The sequence below is a fragment of the Taurulus bubalis genome (assembly GCF_910589615.1).
Source record: "Taurulus bubalis genome assembly, chromosome: 8".
NCBI lineage: Eukaryota > Metazoa > Chordata > Actinopteri > Perciformes > Cottidae > Taurulus > Taurulus bubalis.
Genome location: NC_136596.1, coordinates 16898298 through 16924341, shown reverse-complemented (window position 1 = coordinate 16924341; position 26044 = coordinate 16898298). Strand labels below are relative to the sequence as shown.

The following is a 26044-nucleotide window of genomic DNA, read 5'->3' as shown; positions in this document are numbered from 1 at the left end:
CTGCAGTGTAGTGGACAATAAAATAAATCAAATTCAATGCGAGCCCTAATTGACAGATTATTGAGCATGAAGGTTCATTCTTAACTTTAATTTGGAAACAGTAATTTGACATAACAAAGTCTTTCGTCCATTTACTAGTTTTTTCCAGAGCTTGATATTGGCTTGAGAACATGAGATGCAGTTGAACACTACATAAATGGTAAGTAAGTGGACCTTAAATAAATATGAAATATTACTTGCAAAAGAAATCCTGCTCACACCCACTCATTCCATCCAGCATTGGTACAAGAATATGCAGCCACAAGAGCAAAAGAGCAAAGGAATCTAAATACAGGCTTTGGTTGTGCTAAATTTAAAAAAAGCAGGGAAAAAAGACACAACCGTGTGAGTGAATAAGTAAGCGATCTTCTCCTTTTCCTTCAAACGTTCCAAATATTTGAGAGCACAGAATGCCACGGTGTAATTTGGACGGCACTTTCTGCATTTGGTATAGATATCAATTTTTAACAGGGAAGCTGTCAGCAGGGCCCATAACAGCCTTAAAACCCATCAGTCACACTTTACATAATGACAAAGCATCAATTAAAGCGACCAGCATCTTCTATTTTTGTGGAAGTGTACAGTAGGAGAAAGTTAAAATATGAGTCAACAGAGGGGCTATGATGTAGCCAGGTTTTGACAATGGCTAAATTGTTCTGCATAACAACAGAGAGGAAACCCCCAAAAGCTACATTAACTGCTCTTAAATTTAGTAAGGGAAGGAAACACTTTAATGCAGTATGTCTGGGAAAGGCACACCAAGGTATAGTGTGACATTGCTCAGTCCAGCAGGCTCAAAAAGACCAACCACAGTTTAAAACTTCACCTGGAGTTTGAGAAAAACCTGTCCGTTTAACCCGCCAACAACAAAGGTCAACATATAAAAGGATCACACTGACACAACCTGTGGCTCTGAAGGAGTACAGATGTCTGCGTTGTTATCACATGGGTTTTCAGTCAGAGGTCGGACTTAAGCTGATCCACATACAGCATATGGAGTAACAATCTGAGTCCATGCAGTAAAACACAACTGGCCTTGAGTGAGATCATGCCTTCAGGGGAAATGTAATAAGACATGCAGCTGTGGTCTCAGCTCAGTCTCTGAGGTAGACACTGAAAACAACGAGACGTGTTGATAGTTATGCAGGGTGTGAGGAAACTGGGGACAATTAAAAACCCCAAAATGACAGTTGTCTTTGATAAGGTGAGCGTGACAAATTACAGAAATACTGCACTGTGGTCATTTTTGTTCAAAACATCAAATATTACTTTTTGAAGTAAACTCACATTACAACGAGAAATGTTCCCCATGCATGAATGCATATGTTCCCACAGGATTTCATATGAGGCCACTGTTATATTTCTCTGGTTTCTGGCTTGTTTCTGTAGGAACATGTTTGCATTCATAAGTTGAGGGCTGCATATTGAGCCTTTGCAGAGAAGTTTCAACAGGGGAAATACATGAGATCAAATAAAGTTAAATACGATTGTTAGTTGATGACGTTAAGTGATATATTTTTAATCCTGGGGTTCTCTAGTGTCCTTTGTAAAGCTGTCAAAAAACTCAGCATAACAAAATGTGTCAAAATAAAATGTAGGCACAAATGATATCAGGTAGGATAAGAAAAACAATTATTTGTGACCATCTAAATCTAAATTCCTTTTAATATCAGAGAGGATAAGCCAAAAATTGATGAATAGATGAATGGGAAAAGAAAAAAAATTAAATAATGTTCTTGCTAAGATCCACACTTGACCATTATGAGACAATAAGCTTCCTAGCTACTATAGCTAGCAGTATGCTATAGATCTGATGGTGCTGACTGAAACTCCAAAAACAAATTCCTGCACACACAACCCATGATCCCAAAAATCTCAATTTTAGTTTAGTTCCTATAAGATACAAAATAATTTTCTAATTAACATTACTGCTTATGGCGGAGAATGTTTAATACCTCCTAAGCCCGTTTTTATAAAGGGAATTACATTTTGTTATTGATATAATTTTAACCTTTTTAACCCCAGTTAAGCCCGAGCCATTTTTCTAAAAAATTTCGAATGGTTTTGCATACCCATACTAAATACAGAATATCTCCTCAATCACAAGGGCTATTTGAATAATTTCAAAAGGTATAATATACAGAAAACACTTGTGAGACTAGTTAAGAGGTTCATATAGCAGTATGTGCTACTAGTTTATTGGTTGATGATAGAACACAAGAAAGAAAGAAAAAAAGAAAAGAAAAAAAACATTCACAAACAAATACAAAGGATGATTTAGAACCACAGGTTTTGCAATTATTTGTTAACATTTTCTGAGGCCATAGAGATAATCATATAAACAGAATCAGGACCCTTTGTACTTTAGTCTGGGCTCAAGTTCTGCTCTGTTCAGCACTACCAAGAGGTGGTGGTCGTGAGGTTTGAGTGGTGATGGAAAGGGGGTGCTGAATGGGAGGGGCCGTAAAGAGAGACTCTAAATCTTTTGGCAAGGGAGGAATAGCAATAGCCAGACCTCCATCTGTGATTGATCAGCATGTTGGCTCACACAGCTTGGTTTGTATGTGTGTTGCTCTATGGATGGGTGTGGGTCGTTAGGAGAGCGAGAGAGAGAGAGAGAGAGAGAGAGAGAGAGAGAGAGAGAGAGAGAGAGGGAGAGAGAGAGAGAGAGAGAGAGAGGAGAATTTGTGACCACAAGGTTTAAGCTGGGTGTGTTCTAGGAGTTATAAAAAGACTGGCAATAAAAAGCGCTTATTATTGTTTCAGAAAGGACTGATACCAGCATTGGCATACACAATTAACAGCATTGGTATCAGAAAGTGTTAAATAACCTTTTCATGTTTATTTTCAAAGTTGCTGAACAATTGATCCCCCAGCTCCAAAAAGTCTAGACGTCTTTGTAAACACAAGCCACCCAGTTTCCCCTTCTGCCACTGACCTCTTTACTCACTTCAAACTCTCTTTCCTGTTCTTTGAATCATGGGAGGCAGCCTATGGATACAGCATAATGGACAACTTAGTTACGACTTAGTTACTAATCCAGTCGCTTGGTGAATATTTGAGTAATGGATAAAGAGTAATATTCTTCATTTTGAGTGTGTGCAGAAAATAAGTTGTTTGAGCAAATATTTTGGGAAATACTGTTTGCTTAGTGGAAGAGAGTTAGATTAAAAGATTGATACAACTCTCGTGGCTGTCTGTTAAATATAAGGCTACAGCTAGCAGTCAGTTATCTTAGCTTAGCACAAAAGACTCGAAACAGAGGAAAACAGCTAACCAAGAAATTGACTGCACATGGGATTTGATATTCAGGTGTTAATTAGTGAGCCTTGGAGGTGCTGATGGGTGGATTTTGGTTTGCTTTGGACAGAGTCATGCCCCCGTCTTTAAGATAAGCTAAACTAAGCTAAAATAATCTAAGCTAATTAGCTACTAGCGGTAGTATTATATTGAACATTGCTTTATAAGCCCGTAAAGTCAGGTCCACTTGTCAAAATCTGTTTTTTAAATCCTCTGAGTTTTTGCCCTATAAAAACCCAGTTTGCTCATGAAATCAATCTTTCCATTCATTCGCTTCATACCATCAGCGTGATGCTTTTACGGAAGACGAGGACAGCGAGGAGGTGTCGGCCTTTTGTATTAATGTTTAACTACGCACCCTGATGCCTCCCACCCTCCCTTTTCACCCCTTTGCCTCTCCTTATGCTCTCTCAAACTGAACCTGAGTCAGACAGCAGTAATAAATCACTGATGGAGCCAGGGTCCAATCAACACCACCGCCGAATGGCGTGTGAAAGTATGTGGGCCTCCTGCAGCCCTGATAACACCTTGTCTGGGTATCAAACCTGCTCTGTGCCACATAATGTGTGATGGCTGCACCTCGGCTCTGACTGAGTCCGCTGGGAATGGCATGGCCTCAGCAGGATGTTTCAGTGTACTCAGAGGGCATCAATCAAGACTGCAAGGTCACTCAGACACCAACCACATGGCTTTGATCTTCAGTGAGTGGTACCTGCCACGACACAAGGTTCTTCACAAGTCTGCGACCTCATCAATCCACGGTACAATACGTGTTGGCAGGTGTCAGATAGAGAAAATGGATGACATTTGTGTCTGAGCCATGAAAGTAGGTGCCTGTTTGTACAGAACAAGAGATGGCACCCAGGACTTGTTACCATGACAGCGCGAGAAGACAGATGAGGAGGATGACACATTTCAGCTTCAGACACACTCAGTCCCCCCGCTAAGTTTTAATGAAGTCACTGGGTGTTTGTCTACTTTCTGGGGATAAACAGAGAGGTCAGTTGCAAATCATCTTGGAGGTTTAACAACCCAGTAAAGAGCGACATAAACAATGATGGGAAAGGCCGGCCTCATACTGTGTGAGCCGCCCTCCCTGCCTCCAAGCTAGGGAGGTGATAAGTATCCACCTGCTGCCAAAGACATTAAAACTCCAAAAATAGTTGTATTTTGACAAAATCCAACAACAGGTCTGTGCAGCAACGGAGTTACAGCAAAACATTTCTGAACGCGATCACAGCCAGAAGTGCTGTGTGCCAAATTACGATGCAGCTCCTACATATAAATCTTTGTCCGAGCTATGCTGCCTAAATTAAGTTGAAATATGCTGGCATGTTGCATTCCAATCAGAATGTGTCGTGTTAGTAATACGAATAACAGCTTATTCGCAATGGGATAGAGGGGAAAGAATGTAAGAAACCTGATGTATCCTTACATCAGAGGAAAACGCAATCCAACTAAAATAGAAACACCTTGACTCAACAGACAGCAGTGCTGGTGAGCATCTCCAGCACTACCATAACAAAGGAGATTTTAAGCCTTCTCCCTCGGTGTCTGCTAAAACAAACACAGTAATCACTGTCACGGGAACCAAGCCAGATGATTGCAGCATAAACATTTATTTCACTAAGGAAAATGAAGGCAAACAAAGCAGTATTACCATGGTTTCATTAAGCTGCATTGCTTTCATTTGTGCTCTTACGAGTGAGGAGAAGAAAAAAAAAAGGTATTGGTAATTTACTTCAATAGAAAGTGAATACTTATAGTAGGAACCACGTTGTTGTGGGGTTTAGTCAACTGCCTCATTAATGCTATTGTAGAAAAATAACATAATATTAACACACATCATTTAGATGAAAAGAATGGCTTCAAAATCCTGTTAATCTGCAAAAGAAAAAAATATATACACATGGCTGTGAGGAACACTGCCACATTTTTGACTTTACAGGGAAGCAAGCTAATTCAATACACATTTTTAATTTCCAACTGCATTTCCCATGGAAAAATGGCAGCTCCTGCCATAAAGCCAAAAAGAAAAAATATGCTGTTCATAAAACAAAGTTATTGTTCCATTCAAAGCGCCCTAGGTCTGCAGTTCAAATGTACATAAAAACTTGCTTTCCGGAGGCCACATGCTTCGTGAGGCAGGCTTATGAAAACCGAAATAGGCTTCATTCTTGGTGCTGGTGGGTGCCCAGCTGCACAAGCATCGGTCAGTGACAGATACTCATCTTCTTACATAAGAGAACGCCAAAAATAGAGCTGATACATTTCATATGGGGGCATCCCACTACTGTAGCCACAAGCAAACCAGCTTTGTCTTTCCTCTGATCAGGTGGATGTCCCACACCCAACAACAACACCAGCCAACTGGAAAAGTACTACACTTTCCCAGTATGACTGACTCACATAGAAAGTAAATAAAGACATGAGTCAAATAAGAAGAAACTGGGGCATCATATGGGTGTTCTTACCAGGGTGTGGGTGAGGACAATCTTGATGAGTGGCGTTCCAGAGAGGTTCACTGACAGGGCCGGTGAAGGCTCCACTTTCAGAGAGATCAGACAGCTTGCTACCTGGATCTTGTGATCCTTAAAATCAGCTGCTGCGTTAATCCTAAACGATACAAAAAGAGAAAAGACTCAGAGAATGTACGAAAAGAAAGGCAGCGCAGGAACAAATAGCGTCAGAAATTAAATTCACAGATACAAATACAAGAGAAAGAGACTGAAAAAAGTAAGGCCAAGAGAGACATAATCAAATACAGTCGGATGTGTCAGCAAAAACACTGTAATCTGGTACTCACATTAACACATAAGTGTTACACACCGGCCCAGAGCACTAGCATTTAAGTGGGACTTCGATCATCTGACTATATAATTAATCACACTGACAAGCAGCGGCATTGCATCAATAGTTTTTCAAGGCAATCTGATATGTGACATTGGGATTATACAAGCATCACCTCTCTATCGTGATACAGAGGGGACATTCTCACCCACAGAGAAGTTGGGCAGTGGGAGAGCCATATTCAAAATTATCAGTTGCAAACACCTCCAAATGTATTGTCACAAATTTAACATTTTGTACTTGAACTTCTATGAAATATAAAGTGGGAAAAACAAGTTGCTTGAAGCTGTTATGTCAGGTTTGGTAAAAAAAAATAAACACTGCAGCACGAGTGGAACAAGCTGGGCCAGTGATGAGACAATAACTGAGGGAGATATGTAGAGCTAATAGCAGGGTGTATCAGTCAGTAGGTTGAGTGGTGAGATGAGGGATAGGCAAGAGGACAGATAAGGCCATGGCCCCAGGCATCAGCCATTCTGTGTTTCAGGAAGCAGGGGCTTTTTTGGCTTCAACAATTTTGTTTAGAATATATTTTCAGCGATAGAATCCAAAGTGGTATGATTTACTTTCCCCATTGGGTGTTTTCCTGTTCTCTTACCTGTTCTTGACAGGGCTGATCTCTTTGTAGTAGTTCTGCATGTTGTGGTAGAAGAGGCCAACGATGATGGTTTGAGCTGAAGAAAAGAAGACAACATACAGTAGTTGAACGTCTTGGGACGGACTGGGAATGTAATGCAGTGCCGCTAAAATGCTCACAAAGAAGGGAAGTTAATTAGTGCTGCCTTGTCGCTGCACGCTGGCACCGAGAGGCTAACAGGACGACCGAATGCTCGCACAAGGGTGAAAGGTAGAGGGCCACAAACCATGTGGATGCTTGGAAATCTTATGAAACCTCTACATGACTTCACCAGGAGAGCAGGGGGTCTCCCCCTCCTCTAATCATCCAGCCAGTCCCACCTCAATACTGCAAGATAAACAATTAAATTGGAGGAAATCCTTAATGGTTTTGTTCATCCTTTCAAAGGCCATCTACCCAGTCCCTGCTGACTGGAACAACAAAAGTCTGCTGATTTCAAACAAATGGGTGTATGCTGCAAGAGAATGTTTAACCTTCCACAAAATTATTTCGACAGAATGCCCCCCGGCAAGTTCCCAAGAGATCTCCAAATAGCCAGTTTGCTTGTACAACTCTCTTAAGGAGGAGAGCACATAAGGAACAATATAAGAAGGTATTCAAACACACCAATGTGTGGCATGCTTTCCACTTAATTGGCTTATCAAACGTCCCCTCAAGTATTTCATATAACCAGGTATTCAGAGCTATGAGGTATTTGGTCCTGGCTCTAATGTGTCAAGCAATAACACACATTCAATTTCTGATAACAGTCCTTTAAAACGGTTTATTCCAGTGATTGTTGGCAACACTGCACATGCAGTGACCAGGTGGAGCCAAGGGAATCTGACCTGAACACAAACTCAAACAAGCAGAGTTTAATGCCCACCGTAATTACTGCTCTCCACGATGTAAGCCCATTCTTTTTAATGACAGAGGAAAGTGGAGAGAAAGTGCTCTCTCTCTCTCATTCTTCCTGCTTTGAATAAAAGGGTAACTGCCAACATTAAAGTCATAGCTGGATTTCTACGGCGCACCATAAAGTCACACAAAAGCTCTCATGCTACTCCTGTCCTACACTGTATACTATTTTAGCAGTCTTAAATCTTAGCATAATAAATCACTGGCAAATAACAAGAGCACCCATGTGCTGTATTCACACTCAGAGAAGCTACTACTTTTTAGACAGAGGACCCTCAGGCTATGACACGTCCGCCTTGTACATCACTCAAGACATGTCCCTGAACATATCTATTACTGTAATTGTTTCACTTACACTGCAAGGTGAAAGCCTCTCCAGGCACTGAGATGTAACTCTTTCCTTGGGTGGGGAAGCGATAATGTGGCAGGTTGTAGTTCTGTGGGAATTTCATCAGAGAGTAGTCTGTGGGGTTCAAAGATTAGAGAAAGCAAAAACTGTTGAGAAAAACAGACATAGAGGACAGCATCAAGACCAATCTGTTTCAACAGAGGTGGATAAAAGATGTGAAGCCACCCTTGGGAGAAAGACACAAGCAAGCTTAGTGGCAAACAAAATATTATGCAAAAAAAGAAAGACCCACACCCGTTAGAGGGAAAGTGGAGGGGTTGGACCTCTGCATATCTGACCCGCATATGTTCTCTGATTATGAAAACTAATGATGTCAGCTTGGCGCTCCATGTCCTTCTACCCTAACACACAAACTACAAACAGTGAGTCACCTTATGGAGAACTGACAGCATACTGACCTGCAACCAAAGATGTTCCAGCAAGGGAGATGAGGGAGTTCGGGCTGGGCTCCAGGTTAGTCACCATATGTTCCATCACTCTGTCCACGGTCTCGATCAGACCGCTGACCACAGGGATGGACTGCTGCTCAACAATGACCACACAGAAAAATGTTCACAATCAATTCAGAGTCGCTGCATTCAGTGTCCAGCATTGTTTCATGCTAACCCGGTGTCACATCCTCAGAGAATTTTTTCTCAAAATACAATTTTTCTCACAGGTTCCATTAAAAAATATAAAATAGGTCAAGTTAGAAGGACACATAAAGGTCAATTTTCTTTTCATGGAGAGTGTATCTTCTGTAGCTATAGAGGGAGCTTTCCAAAGTCTAAGAAACAAATCGTGTTCATGAAATCCGCATAAACTCAGCCCGAAAGCCATAAATATGTCGGCATTACAAGGTAGAAAGAAACAAAGACCTGACGGTATGAAAAAAAAGATGACCATCATTCTATAGAGGTCTATCAGAAAATTGCTTTACTTCTCACTTGATATATTACCTCAGTAAACATTGTAAAATTAGTTTATGGTTTCAATCTCTAGTTTCAAGTCTTCTTCAATACCACATGATGTTCATTTAGTAAATCATCGTCCCATTTAGCGGCCACTGTGGCTACACATGACAATTAGGGGATAATGCTTAATGCTTAAGATACTTTCTTGCATTTAGATATAATACTAAGCTAAGAAAAAGTAGCACAATTGGACTAACTTGGATCTATTCCAATTTAATTACATTAAGTACAACAAAAATGAGCACATACAAAGCTATATGATGTAGATTGAAAGTCATACAAATCTTGAGAAAGAAAGACATTTTTCTTTCTCTCAGCATTAATCTGATCAGAGACAGTAATCACAAGGGGTTTGACTGTAGCTAATGTCCAAGTTTTTGCATTCTCATATGTGAACATCTGTTTCAGCTTGCTCCTACTAAAACAAGCATGCTTGCCCTGAGAACTCAATGTGCTGAAACCCCACATTTGCTCAAAATGTCTTTCTTCCGTTTGTATATAAGAGCCTGGAGATTATGCCGGGATGAGTGTACAGTTAAGGAGGCTCCAAATTGACATTCAAAGCATTGTGTTGTCAGGTACTTTATAGTCAGCAGGGCTGTCTTATACAATTTGCACCACTGTTGACTACATACTATAATCCTGTGTGGGTAAACTGCCAGGTACTGTTATTGCTGCTGGCCCCATTTGTGCCAAAATATGCAGTGTTAAAATCTCAAACTCAAGGACTTGGATTAAAGCATTCACCAAATTGCATATGTTTCATTATGTCATGTTTAAACATTGCACAACAACAGTGTGAACTCATTTACCTCTGGCAACCCTGGAGAGGACAGCACTTCTTCTACACTTTTGAGAAAAGCCTGGATGGAAGAAAAAGGACATCACGGAACTGTTGCATCATATGCACATGGGTGGGCATTGTGTCTATGTGTGAACTTGTTTTGCAAGTTTGTGTGTGTGTGTGTGTGTGTGTGTGTGTGTGTGTGTGCGTGTGTGTGTGTGTGTGTGTGTGTGTGTGTGTGTGTTGGAATGTGCTCTAGACCTGTGTTAGGTTGTTGGCAGTGTTGTGAGGAATGGTCCTATTGGGCAGCGCCTTAAGGAAGCCCAACACCGGCAAGGACTCCGGACCCTGGGAGCTTCCAACCTCCTCTCGCTGGCTGCTGACGACAGGAGGACTCACTTCAGGGGCGCTCTGGGGAGACAACACATCAGGCATCAAATTAAGTTTACAATCAGGAGGTGGTTTCCGAAGGAGCACCCATCTCCAACATACACAGGATGTTAAATGACTGAGCTTGAGAATTTATCTTTAGACAAGTGATTCAGTGTTGCTCTTTTTCAACCTAATGCCCTACAGGGAGCCATTTTGTGCGTACTGTTTAACAGCTGTCTCCACTTTCTTCTATTTCTTTATTCGTTTTCTACCTCCAAAGCCCTTTAATAAACAGGATGGATCTGTTCACATGTGCTCTCAATATCCTTTTTTTCCAGCTCCTCTATCTTCAAAAGGAAAGAACAGCTCAATAAGAAATAAACTGTTGTCAATGTCCCCAAAACAGTATACAAAATGTTGATGCTATATTTGTGAACAAATGATTCATACATGTAGTTTATGCAATTATATGTAGGTATCACATCTGTTTTTCTTCACCAAAGAAACTTGCAAAGTCAGAGTTGACTAACTTACAGCAGTTGGTGCAGTTGAAGTGACGTCTTTGGAGACTCTGGGTGTTGTGGCAGAAACCATGGCCTGGCCTAGAAAAGACATAACAAAGAGCTCTATTACAATGTGTAAGGAACCACCCTGGTGACATGTATACATTGTGTTAAATATTACAGTTTGGTTATCCCCATTTAAGAAGCATTTTTGTTATTAGATCTTTGGTTGAACCTACATTTGTGAGGCTGCTGTAATGTAGCTGGGTTTTATCAGCTTACAGTTTATGAGTCTGGACGATGCCCAGTGAAAAAAGGAGATAGACTACAACCTCCACAAAACTGGGATCATCAACAACCACTAGCTTCTGTACAGATACATGTTATGTCTTTGTCGTCGTTTAAATAAAAAACACACTAACTAGCTACCAGAAAATGACCATATATGGACATGCACTAGAGGTATAAGTCTGAACCATTCCTGCTCTTCTTTGGTTCAATGCAACATTTTATAGGAGTGCACTGCAGAAGTAAAAATATTTTTCTGTAACCATAACAGTTAGGCTCATTGCGTCTGTTAATGGTCTCTGGAATATATTGCTTTTGGTAACTACTTCGAGGAAGAAATTAAGGCAGCGGTATCTTTATGCTTCATACATTCATACAACAGTGCACAGTAATAGTTGTCATATAATTGAACCATCTTTAACCATCACTGATCAGTTTGCTTCACACGCAACAAAAGAAGATTCTGCCTACTTGATAAAAAAGTACATTTCATCAGGTTTTGACCATTTGTCAGACTATAGTGACGTATATTAATATGTATTATCATATTTATTATTTTATTTATAAGTTCTCATACATGTCAACATGGTTTGGCACTCTACTGTAGCTCATGGGCGGCTGCAGCTCATGGGGATAAGTGGTTGTCCTGCAACCAGAGGGTGGCCAGTTTGATCCCCAGTCTCCCTATAGTTCACATGTCGAAGTTTCACTTAGCAAGACACTGAACCCTAAATTGCTTCCTGGGCGCTTCACTAGGAGCTGCCCACTGCTCCTTAAAATACTAAGGATGGGTCAAATTCAGAGAATAAAAGTATGTACTATGACAAATAAAGTTTCTTCTACTGACCAAACAAGGTTACCAGTGAGAGAACAAAAACAGTCAAGAGACAGATTTTGTTGTCCTCCTAGCCTGTCAAATTAAATCATAATGGTATGCCCCTTGCGACCCAACACGCCTCTGCACTCTTCTAAACACTTATAAGGCAGAACTATGTGAGCCAAGTCACTTAGGCAGAAGGTCATGATAATGTTTTCGGTAAGAATGTAGTGAGGACAAGGAAGCAAATTGCCTGATAACCCATTTCCTCTGAGCAGCATCAAGAGGGAGGAAGCATTATATAGATACACCACATCAGAGAATTAAGTAAAATACTTTCTAGTAGAGTGCAATGTCCTACCTATGGCTGCATTGTAGTAGAGCAAAATCTCTTTCGGAGGAAGGGCCCTTTCCCAGATGACAAACTCATCGAAGGCGCCGGTTACATAGTGACCATATGCCCTGTCGTTGCCAGTTCCAATGACAAGGTCAGGATAGGGGTCCCCATAGTTCTCTGAGACACTACCAGCTGTGTCACCAGCGGTGAAGGTTCCGTTGATGTAGACGTCCAGACCATCCTTTTTTGTCCATGTGAAGAGAATGTGGGTCCAGAAAGGCCCTGAAAAAGGAAACATACTACTTAACAGTATGTCTGATTTATGTAGAATTGCACTGCAAATGTTCAGTCAATGGAAGAGAGGGTGAGAGCAAAAAAAGAGAATGATCAAAAACTGAGCAGGTTACAGGAATTCAGGTATTAATATGTTTTTTTTAATCTAAAATATTTTTTGTTGTTGCTGATAGTGACGTGATGGAGCGTCACCACTTACTCTTTTAGCGTGGTTACTTGTGATTATTTTTATTAAATAGGCTATTAATCTGCAGATTATTTTCTCGATTAGCGTTAATCAATTCTTTCTATACAATTTCCAAAATTCATGAAAAATGTCCATTGTAGTTTCCTAAAGCATACGGTTACACATTACAATTGCTTGTTTAATACAAACAACAGTCTAAAACCCAGATGAAGCATTAACAGTTCACTGTTTGCAATATTCACCATTGTAGTTTTGAATGTTAGCATGCTCACGTTTGCTAAATAACAGAAAACACAAAGTGCTACTGAGTCTGTCAATAACTTTGCAGATTCATCTGAGTTATTAAAATCCATCGAGACGGAAGCTAACGCTAACTGAAAACGATGTTAATTAAATAGTTGCTGATCAGGTTAATTAACTTCCACAAAAAACTTGAGGTCAGGTCTGTTCTGGTCCTGCAAGCTCTCTCCAGTCAATTTTACACTACAAAGAACTTACTTTCCCCTTGTAGCTCTGAAGTAAATTGACAATGAGGTGAGTCCCATTAGGCAACACATCTGAAAACACTTCCACCCGCAGAGCAAAACACATCTCAGTTGCGGTTAGAATATAAACCATATGTGCCAAAGCCCCATTTGCATGTATTAACCCTCTCTTTCTCTTTTTTATGCAGAGCGATGTATAATGTTACATTCTCATCTTTCAGTGATAACTATATTTGTCCCAGTGCACCTCCAGGTTGAATCTATCACCCTCAAAGCTTTTCCTCCCACTTGAGAGGAACTGACAGATTTCCTGAAACTTTGACACACATATGAGACCCAGATGACGTTTGGTCCTCTGTAACTGAACATTACAATCAAAATTGAGTTATGACGCCCAGAACACAACCTTAAGTAACTGCAGCAAAAACAAAGATGACAGAGGACATTTGAGAACAAAATACTGTCTGTAAACGTTTCACATAACACAAACCCTCATGTTTTTTCTCTCCATTTTGTCAAAACACTTTCATCTCATTTAAATCCAATTTTTATTTTCAGAATTGAATTCAAAGTATTGGTCATACTGACGGATATGTTTCAAATTTCATCTAACTCAATCACCAAATATTCTTGTAGCCTATTTAAGAAGGAAATGACCGCATCTCATTAAACGTCCATAATAATTGTATGTTTTGTGATACAGCAAAAGATTTATGAAATGTATCCTCGACTTGCCAAATCAACTGTCTGCGGCTGCGGCTGGTTTCAGTTAACCAAACCATGAATGCAATTACATAACAATTTATGGTTGAAGACAAAAACATATTTCCGCGACCAAAATACATTCCTTGTATGTGCCGATGGGGAATAATGTAACATAAAGAACACTGGCTAAGGCAAATTCATCTGCAGTACCTGGGACTCTGATGTTGGCCTTCCATCGATGGTTGTTGCCTCTAGTGTAAAACTCAACATAACCTCCAAAGGGATTGGTGTAGACAGAGAAGCCATTGGAGATAACTTTCCCTCCAGAGGCTACAGCAAAACGGGACTCTGGCTCGTGATTTTTCCAAAAAAAGGAGAAGGTAATCCCTAGAGAATGATAAAGAAATGAAAACTCACCTGCAGTCATCAATACAAGAGACTCAAATGGTTTGAAAGTAATTAGTGTTTTGCCAAATCATTATATGCATAAACTATAGTGCACTCACCCTCCGGACCGCACCATGTAGGGTCACTAATACAAGAGTTCTGGTAGTTTCCAAAGTGGAGAAATGTACCGCCATTATCTCCGTTTAGAAAGATGCCTTTGTTGACCATTCCCTCAACAATATCTGCAGCCGAGCACAAATCAGGGGCATCATTTCGCTTGAAAATTATGAGCAGTGTCTGTTAGCCAGGGGTCTAAAGGGTTTCTACTCAAGTACCAAGATATTCCAAATGTTTAGTTATCTGTTTAACAAATCAAAAAGTGTTCTTAACAGTTAACTTAATTGTTTATGCAACTGATGAACATACACATTTTACAGCCTACTTGGTATCTCATAAAATAATGCAAAGGCTTTAAACAAGTGGCTTGGATGCTAATAAAAGCTAATGAATAATAACACACATTTTAAAGGCTCAGCATTCTTCATTTGTGCCGAATGGACAAAAGATTCAACAAACAGACTAAACAACTCAACTGTATGTAGACACAGAGAGGACAACAGAGAGCGGCAGGTGATGCATACATGAATTTCAGTGAGCGAAAGGTGATTGATCCTCACCTACTGTTGCAGAAATGTTAGTGTAGGCAGAGTCATTGGTATACACATAGGAAGAGTTATGGGAGGAAGGGAGCACAGTGTGGTTGTGGATTCTGAGAGCTGGACAAAGACAACGGAGAGAAACAGTGATTCACACCTATATAGACACATAACAGAGGACACAAGAGAACAGTGAGAGGAAGACAACAGGAGGGATGTGGTGTGCAGGTATGAGACAGAGTGATGTTGAGCTGATTGCACAATGGCAGCGCTCAAAGAGTTTCAGCTCTTTTCCTCTTCACTTGAGGACTTTTCTGAACTCAAGAGTGACTCCACATCATACTCAAGTCTATACCTGATCCCTCTTCAACTTTAACATTTTCATAAAACCTTGCACCGACTTATGGAGGGACAACAAGGCTGCAAAATCTATGCATGTGGAAGAAGTTATTGTCTTTCCGTCCGTCACCAATTAAAACAACTCTAAGAGCAGAATGATGATCTACTACCTACATTTCTTTACTTATTTTTCAAACATTTACCACCTCCATATTACGGAATACTGCATATAAAACAGTGCAGAATTTACGAATTCACAAGTTACGTCACACACCAGATATTCTGTTCCACAATTTCACCAATAAATCTGACCTACAATATACAGTAAACCCTCTGAAAACAGCAGCACATTTTAAAAGCACAATGGCTGTGGCTGGAAGGTGGGTGGTGAAAAAAAAAGCTTAAGACCATGCAAAGAGCAAGACATTTAGGTGGTGCATTCCCATGAGTATGTACACGTCTGTTTATGTATGTACATACTTATGTTACTTCCGTTAACATAACCTGGTCTGTTTCCAATCTGGTCCCACAGTTCATGGATTCCATCCACAGCGTCGAGAGGCCAATAATGTGAGGCCGTGGCCAACACCTGCAGGCCTGGACGGAGAGTTTACGCGTAAACAAGCATCCACAAAGGGCCTTCCCCCCAATCAAGCTCTGTCCCATTACTCAACATGTATTTTCCTGGCACTCAGTTTTGGATTTTAGGGGATTATTTTAATAATAATGAATTCAACAGCTGTTAAAGTTATACAAACTATACTGGTTAATGAGTTGGCCAGTGAACTAATCAACAACATTCTCTGGTTTGGCAGTTAGCAGACGGTAAAACACTTTTTCAGTTCACATTGTATTTCTCATCGCACAGATGCATAATGTAATCTTACTTAAATTTAGAAATTTATAAGAGCATAGAAAACTAAAAGCAATCACACCACCCATCAAAAGCAATCACACCACCCATACAAAATCAATTACTACCTGGATGCTTTGCAGGTTGTACCACTTGAGCATAAACCTGTAAAGAAATCAAATGTATCTACTGTATAAAGATGCCATACAAGAGATGATCAGACATGTGATTAATACGAAAGGTCAAAATGTATAGTGTTCGTATATGAGCTTACCTTAATACAGGAGACAAATGCTGTAAAAAGGTGAATTCGCAAAGAAAATTCCATATCTTTGGTAAAATGTACCATGTACAGTCTTTTCTAAAACAGCGGTTAAACCCCCAAATAAAGATGAATCCAGGTGGAGTCACTCATTATTCCAAGAGATGAACACTTTTGATCAGTCCAGTTTCTAAACCTAAAAATCCAGATACATATTGAACAGTACTAGAACAAAACAAAAAAAGAATAAATTTAGTCTTCTGGCATGAGCAGAAAAACTTAAGAAGTTTCTCTTCTCATGATAAAAATCTGAACACCAACTTCCATGCAGAAAACCGTAATCCGTGATCGTGTCTCCTACAGTGAACTATTACTTGTTGCTTTGAGTTTCTGTGGCTGCATCTGGAAATGGCAAGAAGCAGAGAAGCTACGGACTGGCTTCTTGGACCGAACGTGAGAATTGTAAAGCGTGATGTCATTTTTGGATCTTCTGAGGAGGGGCGTTGGAACTGTGCGTAAACGGCATTTCACTTGTGCGTAATTGGAGATTGCGCAGGGAATGAATGAGATCAGGATCTGCAGTATGCGATCCAAAATGCTGTTTAGATAAAAGATGCGCACTAACATGTGGACTCCGGAGTAGTTTCGATATTGGTTTAAATCACAGGGCAACACCCCGGACTCATGGGAACAACAGGAACGCAACAATGACACTGGCAGACTCAGAGATCGCACAGATGTATTATACAAATTATTACAATATATCAATATAATGTTTAGGAGTGACCTGGAGAGCTTAGTTAGCCTTTTTTTAAACCACTCACATATTTACTAAATATTCGTAAGAATGCCATATCTATCAAAAGAGATAAGGGTCACTTTTGGTGTTTTCTTGTGTTTGTGTTTTCTTGTTTTTCTTGTGTGAAATACTGATGGTTAGGAGGAAACCAACAGGTGGAGGAGTCATCAGAACCCCTTCTTGTCCCGTTACAAGCTGCCAAGGCCAACTTGCATACATATCAAGTCAAACACTGCCACCGTGTGGTTAGCTTGCCAACAGATTCGTGTGTATCTATTATTTATTAAACCTTCTCATATACCTGTGTGGTGGTGGGAACTAAATGTTCAATGTATTCAGCCACAAAACACTCATGTACCGTGTCACAGTGGCACTTAGGTAGAGTTTAAATGGAGGAACCATGTTTCCTTGTTTTTTTACTTTTACGTTTTGCTTATCGTGATGGTCCGATCAAATTGAATTGAGGGTGGACTCGATTCTCCCCCGAGAGAGAGAGAGAGAGAGAGAGAGAGAGAGAGAGAGAGAGAGAGAGAGAGAGAGAGAGAGAGAGAGGCGGGTCCCGGAGAGAGAGAGAGAGAGAGAGAGAGAGATATTGTGGATCTGTTACGCTTGTGCGGTGAGATATATTGACACAGAAAGAACAGAAACACCGTCAGTTTAGACGTTTGTTGTAGAGCTTTTATTATTTTATAACTGTTTTGTAGACATTCTTTTTTGTGTGCTAGTTTTGCTAGAATTACAACTTTTTGTTACTCTTTCTGCCGCCTTGATAACGCTGCTATCGTTGGCCTCCCGTGTTTCTCATCTCAGTTATTCGACAATATGGACCCCAGTGCACAGTAAACTGGAGCAATGTTACTCTACACATGGAGACTGGCAGGATGACCCGGCGGGTGTTATACTAGAATTATCTGGGCACAAGGACGAATGATGAAGGACCGACTGACGGAGCTGACTGCTGTGAGTCTGTTTTCTTGCTATAACTGTGTTCAACATGCTGGCATCACAACAAGTCACTCATATGTTTCTTCTTCCACCCCGTACAGGGTACACCACGAGCAGAGGACGATGTCACAGTCGCAGTGGACAGAGATGGCTTCATGGAGAGCTTTTTCAGAAGGGTGGGTTTCACTGCAACTTCCAGGATGTGCACAGGTTTGGGAGCCGCCATGATTCAAGACACTAATGTGCTATTGATTGATTTAGGTGGATGAAGTCAGAGGACTCATCGATAAGATCTCCTACCAAGTGGAAGAGGTGAGGAAGATGCACAGCATGATCCTGTCTGCACCCAACCCAGATGACAGTAAGTGTGTGTCTTTATAAAGAATTTGGATAAAGACAGAGAGCATATGGATTTCAATTGAGACATGTTTGTTGTTTTCAAGGGTTCATTTGTGCATTATTTTGTATTGACCACTGCTCTGCTGGAGTTTGACTTTTGAGGCACAGAGTGAAAATGTCTCACTTCCTTTGTTGCGTTTTCCTTCTCATTGCTGCCTGGCCGGAAACCTGTGAAGGAAACAGCTCCTTCCCCCCCCAAAAACGCACAAACCATTGTAGTTTATACTCTGACTTGTTCTTGCAGGAACCTTTAAACCGCAAAGGGGTTCAAACATGCTGTCTTTTTTAAATGTTTCCATAATCGATGTATTACATTTGTTCTAACTTATCTTACATTTATAAAGTATTTCCGATGATTCAATGCTCTATAAGAGCGAGAACAGTGTTACTACTGGGTGTACTCAGTTCCTGGCTTTGTTCAGTGTGTGAGCCTCAGGACCCTGCAAGACAAAGAGCCAGTTTACACAACCATGGCATCATCAGTGATTATGTTTAATGTAACACAGCACAGTGCTTTAAGATCCATGATGCTGAAATGGTCAGAAACAAAGAGCTTTGTGCTGTGTGACCTTTGCAATATTGCCACAGGGTTGTTGCCAAGTTACAAGATGAAATCACAGTAAATCCAATATTTACATGTCAGAGAGGCGCAGTGATTATTTTTCCTCATCAACAAACAAAGTCTGACGAGTTTCCTATTTGTGTCGGTTTGAAGGAACAAAGGAGCAACTGGGTGCACTGACCAACAATATCAAAGGCAATGCCAACGTGGTGCGAACTAAACTAAAATGTGAGTTGAACTACGATGTGATTGTCATCACACTTATTCAATGACTTCACCATGAAGCTGATGTTGTCTGCTGCTGTGTAATGTATCATAACGCTCTCTTTCTCTCTGAAGCCATGGGGCACAGCATGCCCAAAGACGATGTAGCTAACAGAGCCTCTGTTGACATCAGGATCCAGAAAACGCAGGTCAGGAAACCGATTAATGGCTGCTAACTCGTCATACACACATATTACATATCCCGCTCATACATGATCATCATCAGCCATCTGTCAGTTGTACACAAACATCAGGAGGGAAATGTTTTTGTATAGGTGTAACCACGATGTAGACAAATATGGAACATTATAATTATTCTCTGTGAAATTCCCAAATTTACCTGTCACATTCTTTATTTTACAAGATGTGTTTGGCATTGTATTTCTTTTGTTTGAAAGAACTTTTTAACTGCGCAGATAGTTACCCATTACAACATACATGTAATTCCAACAATGTACATATCTTGCATAGAACTGCTTTCAGGGCTGTTTATTCATAAAAGTCTGAATGCCCACATTTCCCCCCTCTGTGTTTTCACTTGTCCTCAGTACACAGTGCTGTCCAGGAAGTTTGTGGAGGTCATGACCCAGTACAATGAGACTCAAGTGTCCTTTCGGGAAAGAAGCAAAGGAAGGATCCAGAGACAGCTGGAGATAAGTAAGTGAAAAATAAAGGACCCTCTAAACCCTCGGAGGAGCAGGAATTATGGACTATATTTATAGTATAGTCTTTGAAGCTTTGAAGTTGTCATAATGAATGTAAATTGCGACTACAAACAGGAAGTACTCCTGTTTTTGTTAACACATCAATGGCTTAAATTGGTAAATTTGTAAATCTAGAGATAAAAGAGTGACAGATAAAACCTTGAAGCTGTGTGAGGACAGCATCCAGGAAACAGACTGCACCGGTTTCCTCTCTGCTGTGTTGGACACTAACAGACACCGGCAGCAGAGTAGGATCTTTTCAGATTTCTTCAAGTTCTTTTCAACAGAAAACAGTCGCAATTGATCTCATCCAAACACTGTTTTTTCAATGTTTTACGAGTTTTAATAGAACTTAAATGAGCATAAAATACATAAATGGCAAGAGTTAGTTACTAAAAAAACAGAATGAATGAATATGTTGAGTCATTATTAATAGGATGGGTAAAATGGCAGCATCCAAGGAGTAATTATATAAATGTATTAGCATTCATACAAGCTAATTAGTTTTAACTTATCATGTTCGGTCATCTCTGTTCAGAATTGCAGTGACAAACCAATGTAAAGAGTGCATTGTATTATGCACATGAGTAACACAAGACAATATGACAAGAAAAAAAATAGGACTCTCACAGTCCCTGCGGCCGGCATTAATGAGCGGCTCTCGTTCGCCACACTGCAAACGGAGGAGCCCGATACTGGAGACGCCTTGTTGTGTTTGTGTTTCCTGGGAAACGGGCAGAGTGCTCAGCGGCCGGTGTAACAGTAGTTCACCTGTCTTTGACACGGCCACATAAACCCGTCTGTGCGGTCATGGACTTACACCATTTATTTACGTCATTCAGAAGTGATACTTTTTTGCTTTTGTGTATTGATGTGTTGTAATGGCGAGGTGTTTTTCTGTGTTTGGCTCTGGCTCTCTGGGGAATATTACGACAGGTGTGTGACTTACAGTAAGCACAGAGACCGGCCTCTCCAGGGAGGGTGTTGCACAACAGGAGGCATTGCCCCAGAAAAAGAAAGCTTTCTGTTTATAGAGTCTCAGCAGCTGTTTGTCTATGAGGGCTGCTGGCTTCCTTGTTCCTCAGACACTTCTAATCATAGTCATAAATACAACCCCCACTGATGCGTGCTTTGTTAACTGTTCCACTGAGATTTCTTGTTTAATTGCCACATGTTCATATTTGGTAGTCAAAATTAGTCAGTATTATAAAATCACAAGTAATTTGGCTTCTCAAAAACGTGTTCACAAACGTCATCTTAACTTCAATAGCAACCCTCAGTGTGCCTCTCTTTAACGCCGTCAAACACATTATCAGTTATGTCACATTTGTCTTAACTTATTGCTACATTAAACGATACATCTCTCACTACTTGGGGAAAAGCTAGCATGTGTTTGCAGCAGTGTCTCGAGGCTGGATAACAGAGATGTCATTTTTCTTCTCCTCACACAGCTTGCTTTAACTGGAATAAAGCACACAACCGTATATATTGTACAGACTTTTGTTGTTTACATTCTTGACATTATTGCATTAGAGAGTTTTGTCTCGTAAATGTTGAGTTTTTATGTTTTTAAAAGAATGACGAACACAAGTCCCTTATTAAAACAGGATGTGTACGATAGACTTTCTTTTTGACAGCTGTGTAAATCATAACCAAAGGTTATAGGCAACTAGTTATCTCATAAATGATAGATCACGAGACCTCAGTCCACTGGTGTTCTAGATCTACGTACACATTATTACATTCATCATATTCATACAGGTACATACATGGAAATTGACCTCTGCATTATACCCATCCTTCAGTGTCTCGCTGAAGGATACTTCGGCATGCGGACAGTAGGAGCCGGGGATTGAACCTTGTGGTTAAAAGATGACCCGCTTTACTCACTGAGCACAGCTGTCCCTAAAAATGTTATTGATAGATAGTGAATCTAAGGTCCAGTACAAAAATATAGTAGCAGGAGTAGGAATGGTATCATATTAGATCTCAAGACTCAATTTTCTCCTAACAAGCTATCAGAAGCCCTTTCAGTATACAATCTTCACAGACCTGTACATTATATCTTATTTTCTTAAATTTCAGAAACCACATCATGTCAATATTTCAGTTTCTGGGTGTTTTGGAACTACAGTCTTAAAAAGAGCCTGATGTGCAATCAGGGGCATCTTTAGATCTAGCATATAGTCTTATTTGAAGGTCATTACAAAACATTTGGACATATACTATAAACAGGAGGTAGGTTATGTTCATTGCTGGATAATCATTGTCTGCTATTTATTGTTTTAGCTGGAAGAGTGACCACCAATGAAGAACTAGAAGGCATGTTAGAAAGTGGAAATCCATCTATCTTCACATCTGATGTAAGTTTTCTCTTCAGCTTCCCTGTGCAGTACAGTTACACCCTACCTCTCTTTTGAGGATACTAAAACGTTGACCCCTGCTGCCTTTTTTAATCGCTGGGCTGTCAGGAAGAGAAAACGTATTCCACCAGTGCTAGCGTCATTACACCGGCAACCTGTAACGTTAAGGATTGATTTGAACATGATCACCTAAAGGGTTTAGCACCTTCATGCCTCTTTGATTGCTTATCTGAAGATGTTCCAAATCGCTCACTTAGGTCGTCTAGCACTGGCTGGCTCAATGTGCCAAAAAAGACTTAGAAAAAGTATGATGAAGCGGCTTTCGATTGTTTTGCACCAAAGGCTTCGAACATCCCATCACAATTAAAACAAGCAACTTCTGTTGATAGCTTTAAGAAAAAACTCAAAATCCTATCCGGAATTGTTATTATTTTATGTATTCTTTTTATTTGTATTATTATAGTATACTATTGGGGGTTAGAAGCTATTACTGCCATCTAGTGGTGGAGGAAGAGTAAATCATTTGGGCTGTGGTAGTGTGCTGCCAGGCTTCCTTTTTGCTCTCAATCACACACACACACACACACACACACACACACACACACACACACACACACACACACACACACACACACACACACACACACACACACACACACACACACAACAGGGAAGGGAACATTTGTTTGGTGTATTTGGATGAATTACTTTACCTTCTCTCCCACAGATCATTTCTGATTCCCAGATCACACGTCAGGCCCTCAGTGAGATTGAGTCCCGACATCAGGACATCATGCGTCTGGAGTCGAGCATCAGAGAGCTCCATGAGATGTTCATGGACATGGCAATGTTGGTAGAAACTCAGGTAACAGTTAGATCTAAGTGGAGAGGTTCATAGATAGCATCTACTCTTTAGTTAGTCAACGTCTAATAGTTTATGCTTTGTGATACTTCCTCACACCTCACAGGTGTACCAGTTTCTTTGCTAATACTACCGAGACAATATTCAGATTCTGTCATTTACAGGGCGATATGGTGAACAACATCGAGAAGAACGTCTCCAATGCAGCCGAATACATTTGTAGTGCAAAGGAAGAGACCAAAAAAGCAGTGAGATACCAGAAAAAATCCCGGAGGGTATGTGTTCCTTTCTGATTCTGTGTTGCTAAATCATATGTCAAATATACAGAATATCACATGTGACCTCTTAAGACTACTGCATTAATCTGTACACCGCCTTTTTTTACCCTACTTTTAATTGCCGTTGAAATAACACCCTCTTCTTCACTCGACAGAAATACATTATCCTTGCCTTTGCTCTGTTGATCCTGCTTGCTGTCATTGCACTAATTGTTGGCCTGTCTGTTGGACTAACCAAACCCCCTGTATGAGAACTACTGTGATCACTGCGTGAGGTAACACACCATCCACAACTTCCATTCCTTAAATACCACATCCAACCAATACTCATTTACTCATTTAGCCGTTTATTGGTTTAGAGGATATGTAATGCATTTGGCTCTTTCCTTCTCTTTTTGACAGAAACTCCTCGGCCTTATCATGTGTGTGGCCGCAGGTTTACTCCTTTTACTCATCATTATAGTTGGAGTATTTGAGTCATGAGTCACACCATCACAGCAGTCAGCTGTATACGGCTCCAGTAGTGATGAAACAAAGAACGGCTTCATAATAAGACCACAATAAGTAATTCACTATCCAGGAGCATTACAGAGGGGATCTCTTGGCCGGACTGAAGTAAGTATAATGTGTATGATCCACTTTGCACCAGTAACATCGGACCTCATGATATACCGTCCTGGAGCAATTCTGTACTGTATCGCTAGAACAAAGCATCCTGTCAGCACACCGCCTTTTTCCCTTCGCGGTCATATAAACACTGACAGCAGATCAGATTTTGAAACTGGTGTGCATTCTGTATTGCTGACATTTGTTCATGCAAAAGGTAGGGTTGGTAATCTTCTTCAAAAACATTTTGGATATTTCTGTTGAAATTGTCATTACATCCTGATAACAATCAATGAATCAGACAAAACAAAATGCAGTATGTAATGACGGGCTACCTGCCTGTCTGCCTGTCTAGCTGCTGCCTGTGGTCTTCCACAAGCTGCTCTTGACAGCGTGTAACAATAGCCATGTTCATTGTTCACGTCCATAATGATAGCTTTGAAAAAAGGGCTGTCAGTGATGCTGACTCTTTTAGAACTAGTGCAGCGACCTACTTTCATTGGAAAAGAGTTGGCAACACTGCGCTGGTTTTCTTTCGGTTGAGTAATTTTTTTTAATTTAGCCTACTTTTGCTAGTTTCTCAAGATTACCAGCTCTAGCTTTAAGTATCATTTGTGGATATGTCTTTGTCGAATGATTTCAAGGGACATTTTGGGAAATTAGCTCATTCGTCTTCTTGCCGAAAGTTAGATAAGAAGATTGATTTCCTCTCATGTTTGTACCAGCAGCAGCTGTGATAGCTTAGCTTAGCATAAAGACTGGAAACAGAAAAAAACAGCCTGTCTCTGCCAAAAGTAACAAATATGGCAGGGGTTAAATGCCAAACTACTTCTTGGCCGGGTGCAGTGACATCCTAAAGTGTTTATGTCCTTGTGAGGTATCCAGGCAACTAGCAGAGGCTCCAGGAGGCCACTTCTCCTGTCACATCAGCCTTCGTAAATCCACAATGTGTCGTTTTTACACTTCTGTTTGCGTACAGATTAAACAAACAAGATATAACGTGGTCGTCTGAGAGCTTTGGAGATGGTGGTAGGTTGATTTGTTCCCTCTTGGCAGAACCAGGCTACCTGGTTCCCTTTGTTCCCGGTCTTTGTGCTGAGCTAAGCGACTGCAGCATCAGATATGAGAGTGATATCCATATTCTCATTTTACTGTTGACGAGAAAACCAAATTAGCATTGAACTATAGATATTGTGACAATTATCTTTAGAAATGAATTGTATAATTTGTGTTTACATGTGCAAGTATATCTTCCTTATTTTCTCTTGTCCTTTTAGGCATTTTCCATAGTTCACGTGGATTGAATGTAAAACTACTACAACTCAGGAGTCCTTTAGAAATAGAACATTAAAAAAGTTCATTCACTGTATAATTTCTTGTTACCTGTATCTCAATCAGAGAAAAATATTTTCAGATCAATCGAATTGAATTCATCACCTCATTCAATAACTCAAAATCAAAAAACCTTATAAAAGTTCCTTGTTGACCCTTCATATGAAACCTTAACTTATTGAATATATTATATTGATCAAGATGTGTCATGACTGAAATATTTATTGTGAAAAGAGTTACGCTACATTGTATGACCTTTGGATTATGTTATTTCAAGAGCACAATTTTTTTATTTTGGTACATTTGATTCTTGTAAGTTATATCTTGTATTTTATATTGAAACAGAATAATTAAGTCATGTAATTAAACAATAAAGAGTAAAAAGACTTTGCAGAGTGTATTGTTTGTTTATTTCCTTTTACTTCGAAGGTGCTGAAGTTGAATACAGGACCACTTTTAAACTGCAAACACATCTGGATTTGTCAGACGGAATAATTGGTTATTTTCCGTGTTCTTTTCGTCCAAACATTTGTAGGTTCCGTTTGTTTAGAGGAAAACAGAAAGAAGCAGAGGGTT

At 40.2% G+C, this 26044-nt stretch overlaps 2 protein-coding genes across 2 annotated transcripts in view; one reads left to right on the top strand and one right to left on the bottom strand.

Moving 5' to 3' along the window:
• adgrd1 (adhesion G protein-coupled receptor D1) overlaps positions 1 to 16420 on the bottom strand; it is a gene marked incomplete at its 5' end in the record, with an annotated part of 28098 nt that extends 11678 nt beyond the window's left edge. The window contains 14 exons of the mRNA XM_079222377.1: positions 5814 to 5955; positions 6788 to 6863; positions 8079 to 8186; positions 8531 to 8657; positions 9898 to 9948; positions 10131 to 10280; positions 10776 to 10843; positions 12211 to 12468; positions 14068 to 14244; positions 14364 to 14486; positions 14922 to 15020; positions 15744 to 15836; positions 16221 to 16257; positions 16367 to 16420. Coding sequence (XP_079078503.1) covers positions 5814 to 5955; positions 6788 to 6863; positions 8079 to 8186; positions 8531 to 8657; positions 9898 to 9948; positions 10131 to 10280; positions 10776 to 10843; positions 12211 to 12468; positions 14068 to 14244; positions 14364 to 14486; positions 14922 to 15020; positions 15744 to 15836; positions 16221 to 16257; positions 16367 to 16420 — 1563 coding nt within the window. The remainder of the gene's footprint in view (positions 1 to 5813; positions 5956 to 6787; positions 6864 to 8078; positions 8187 to 8530; positions 8658 to 9897; positions 9949 to 10130; positions 10281 to 10775; positions 10844 to 12210; positions 12469 to 14067; positions 14245 to 14363; positions 14487 to 14921; positions 15021 to 15743; positions 15837 to 16220; positions 16258 to 16366) is intronic.
• Positions 16421 to 18083: 1663 nt separating this feature from the next.
• stx2b (syntaxin 2b) lies at positions 18084 to 23799 on the top strand (the record flags this gene model as incomplete). Its single annotated transcript, XM_079221940.1, has 10 exons — positions 18084 to 18113; positions 18200 to 18274; positions 18360 to 18459; positions 19213 to 19287; positions 19399 to 19472; positions 19872 to 19980; positions 22317 to 22390; positions 23118 to 23255; positions 23417 to 23527; positions 23686 to 23799. 10 exons carry the CDS (start codon positions 18084 to 18086, stop codon positions 23779 to 23781), a joined length of 882 nt encoding a protein of 293 aa, XP_079078066.1. The 3' UTR covers positions 23782 to 23799.
• Positions 23800 to 26044: the final 2245 nt, after the last annotated feature.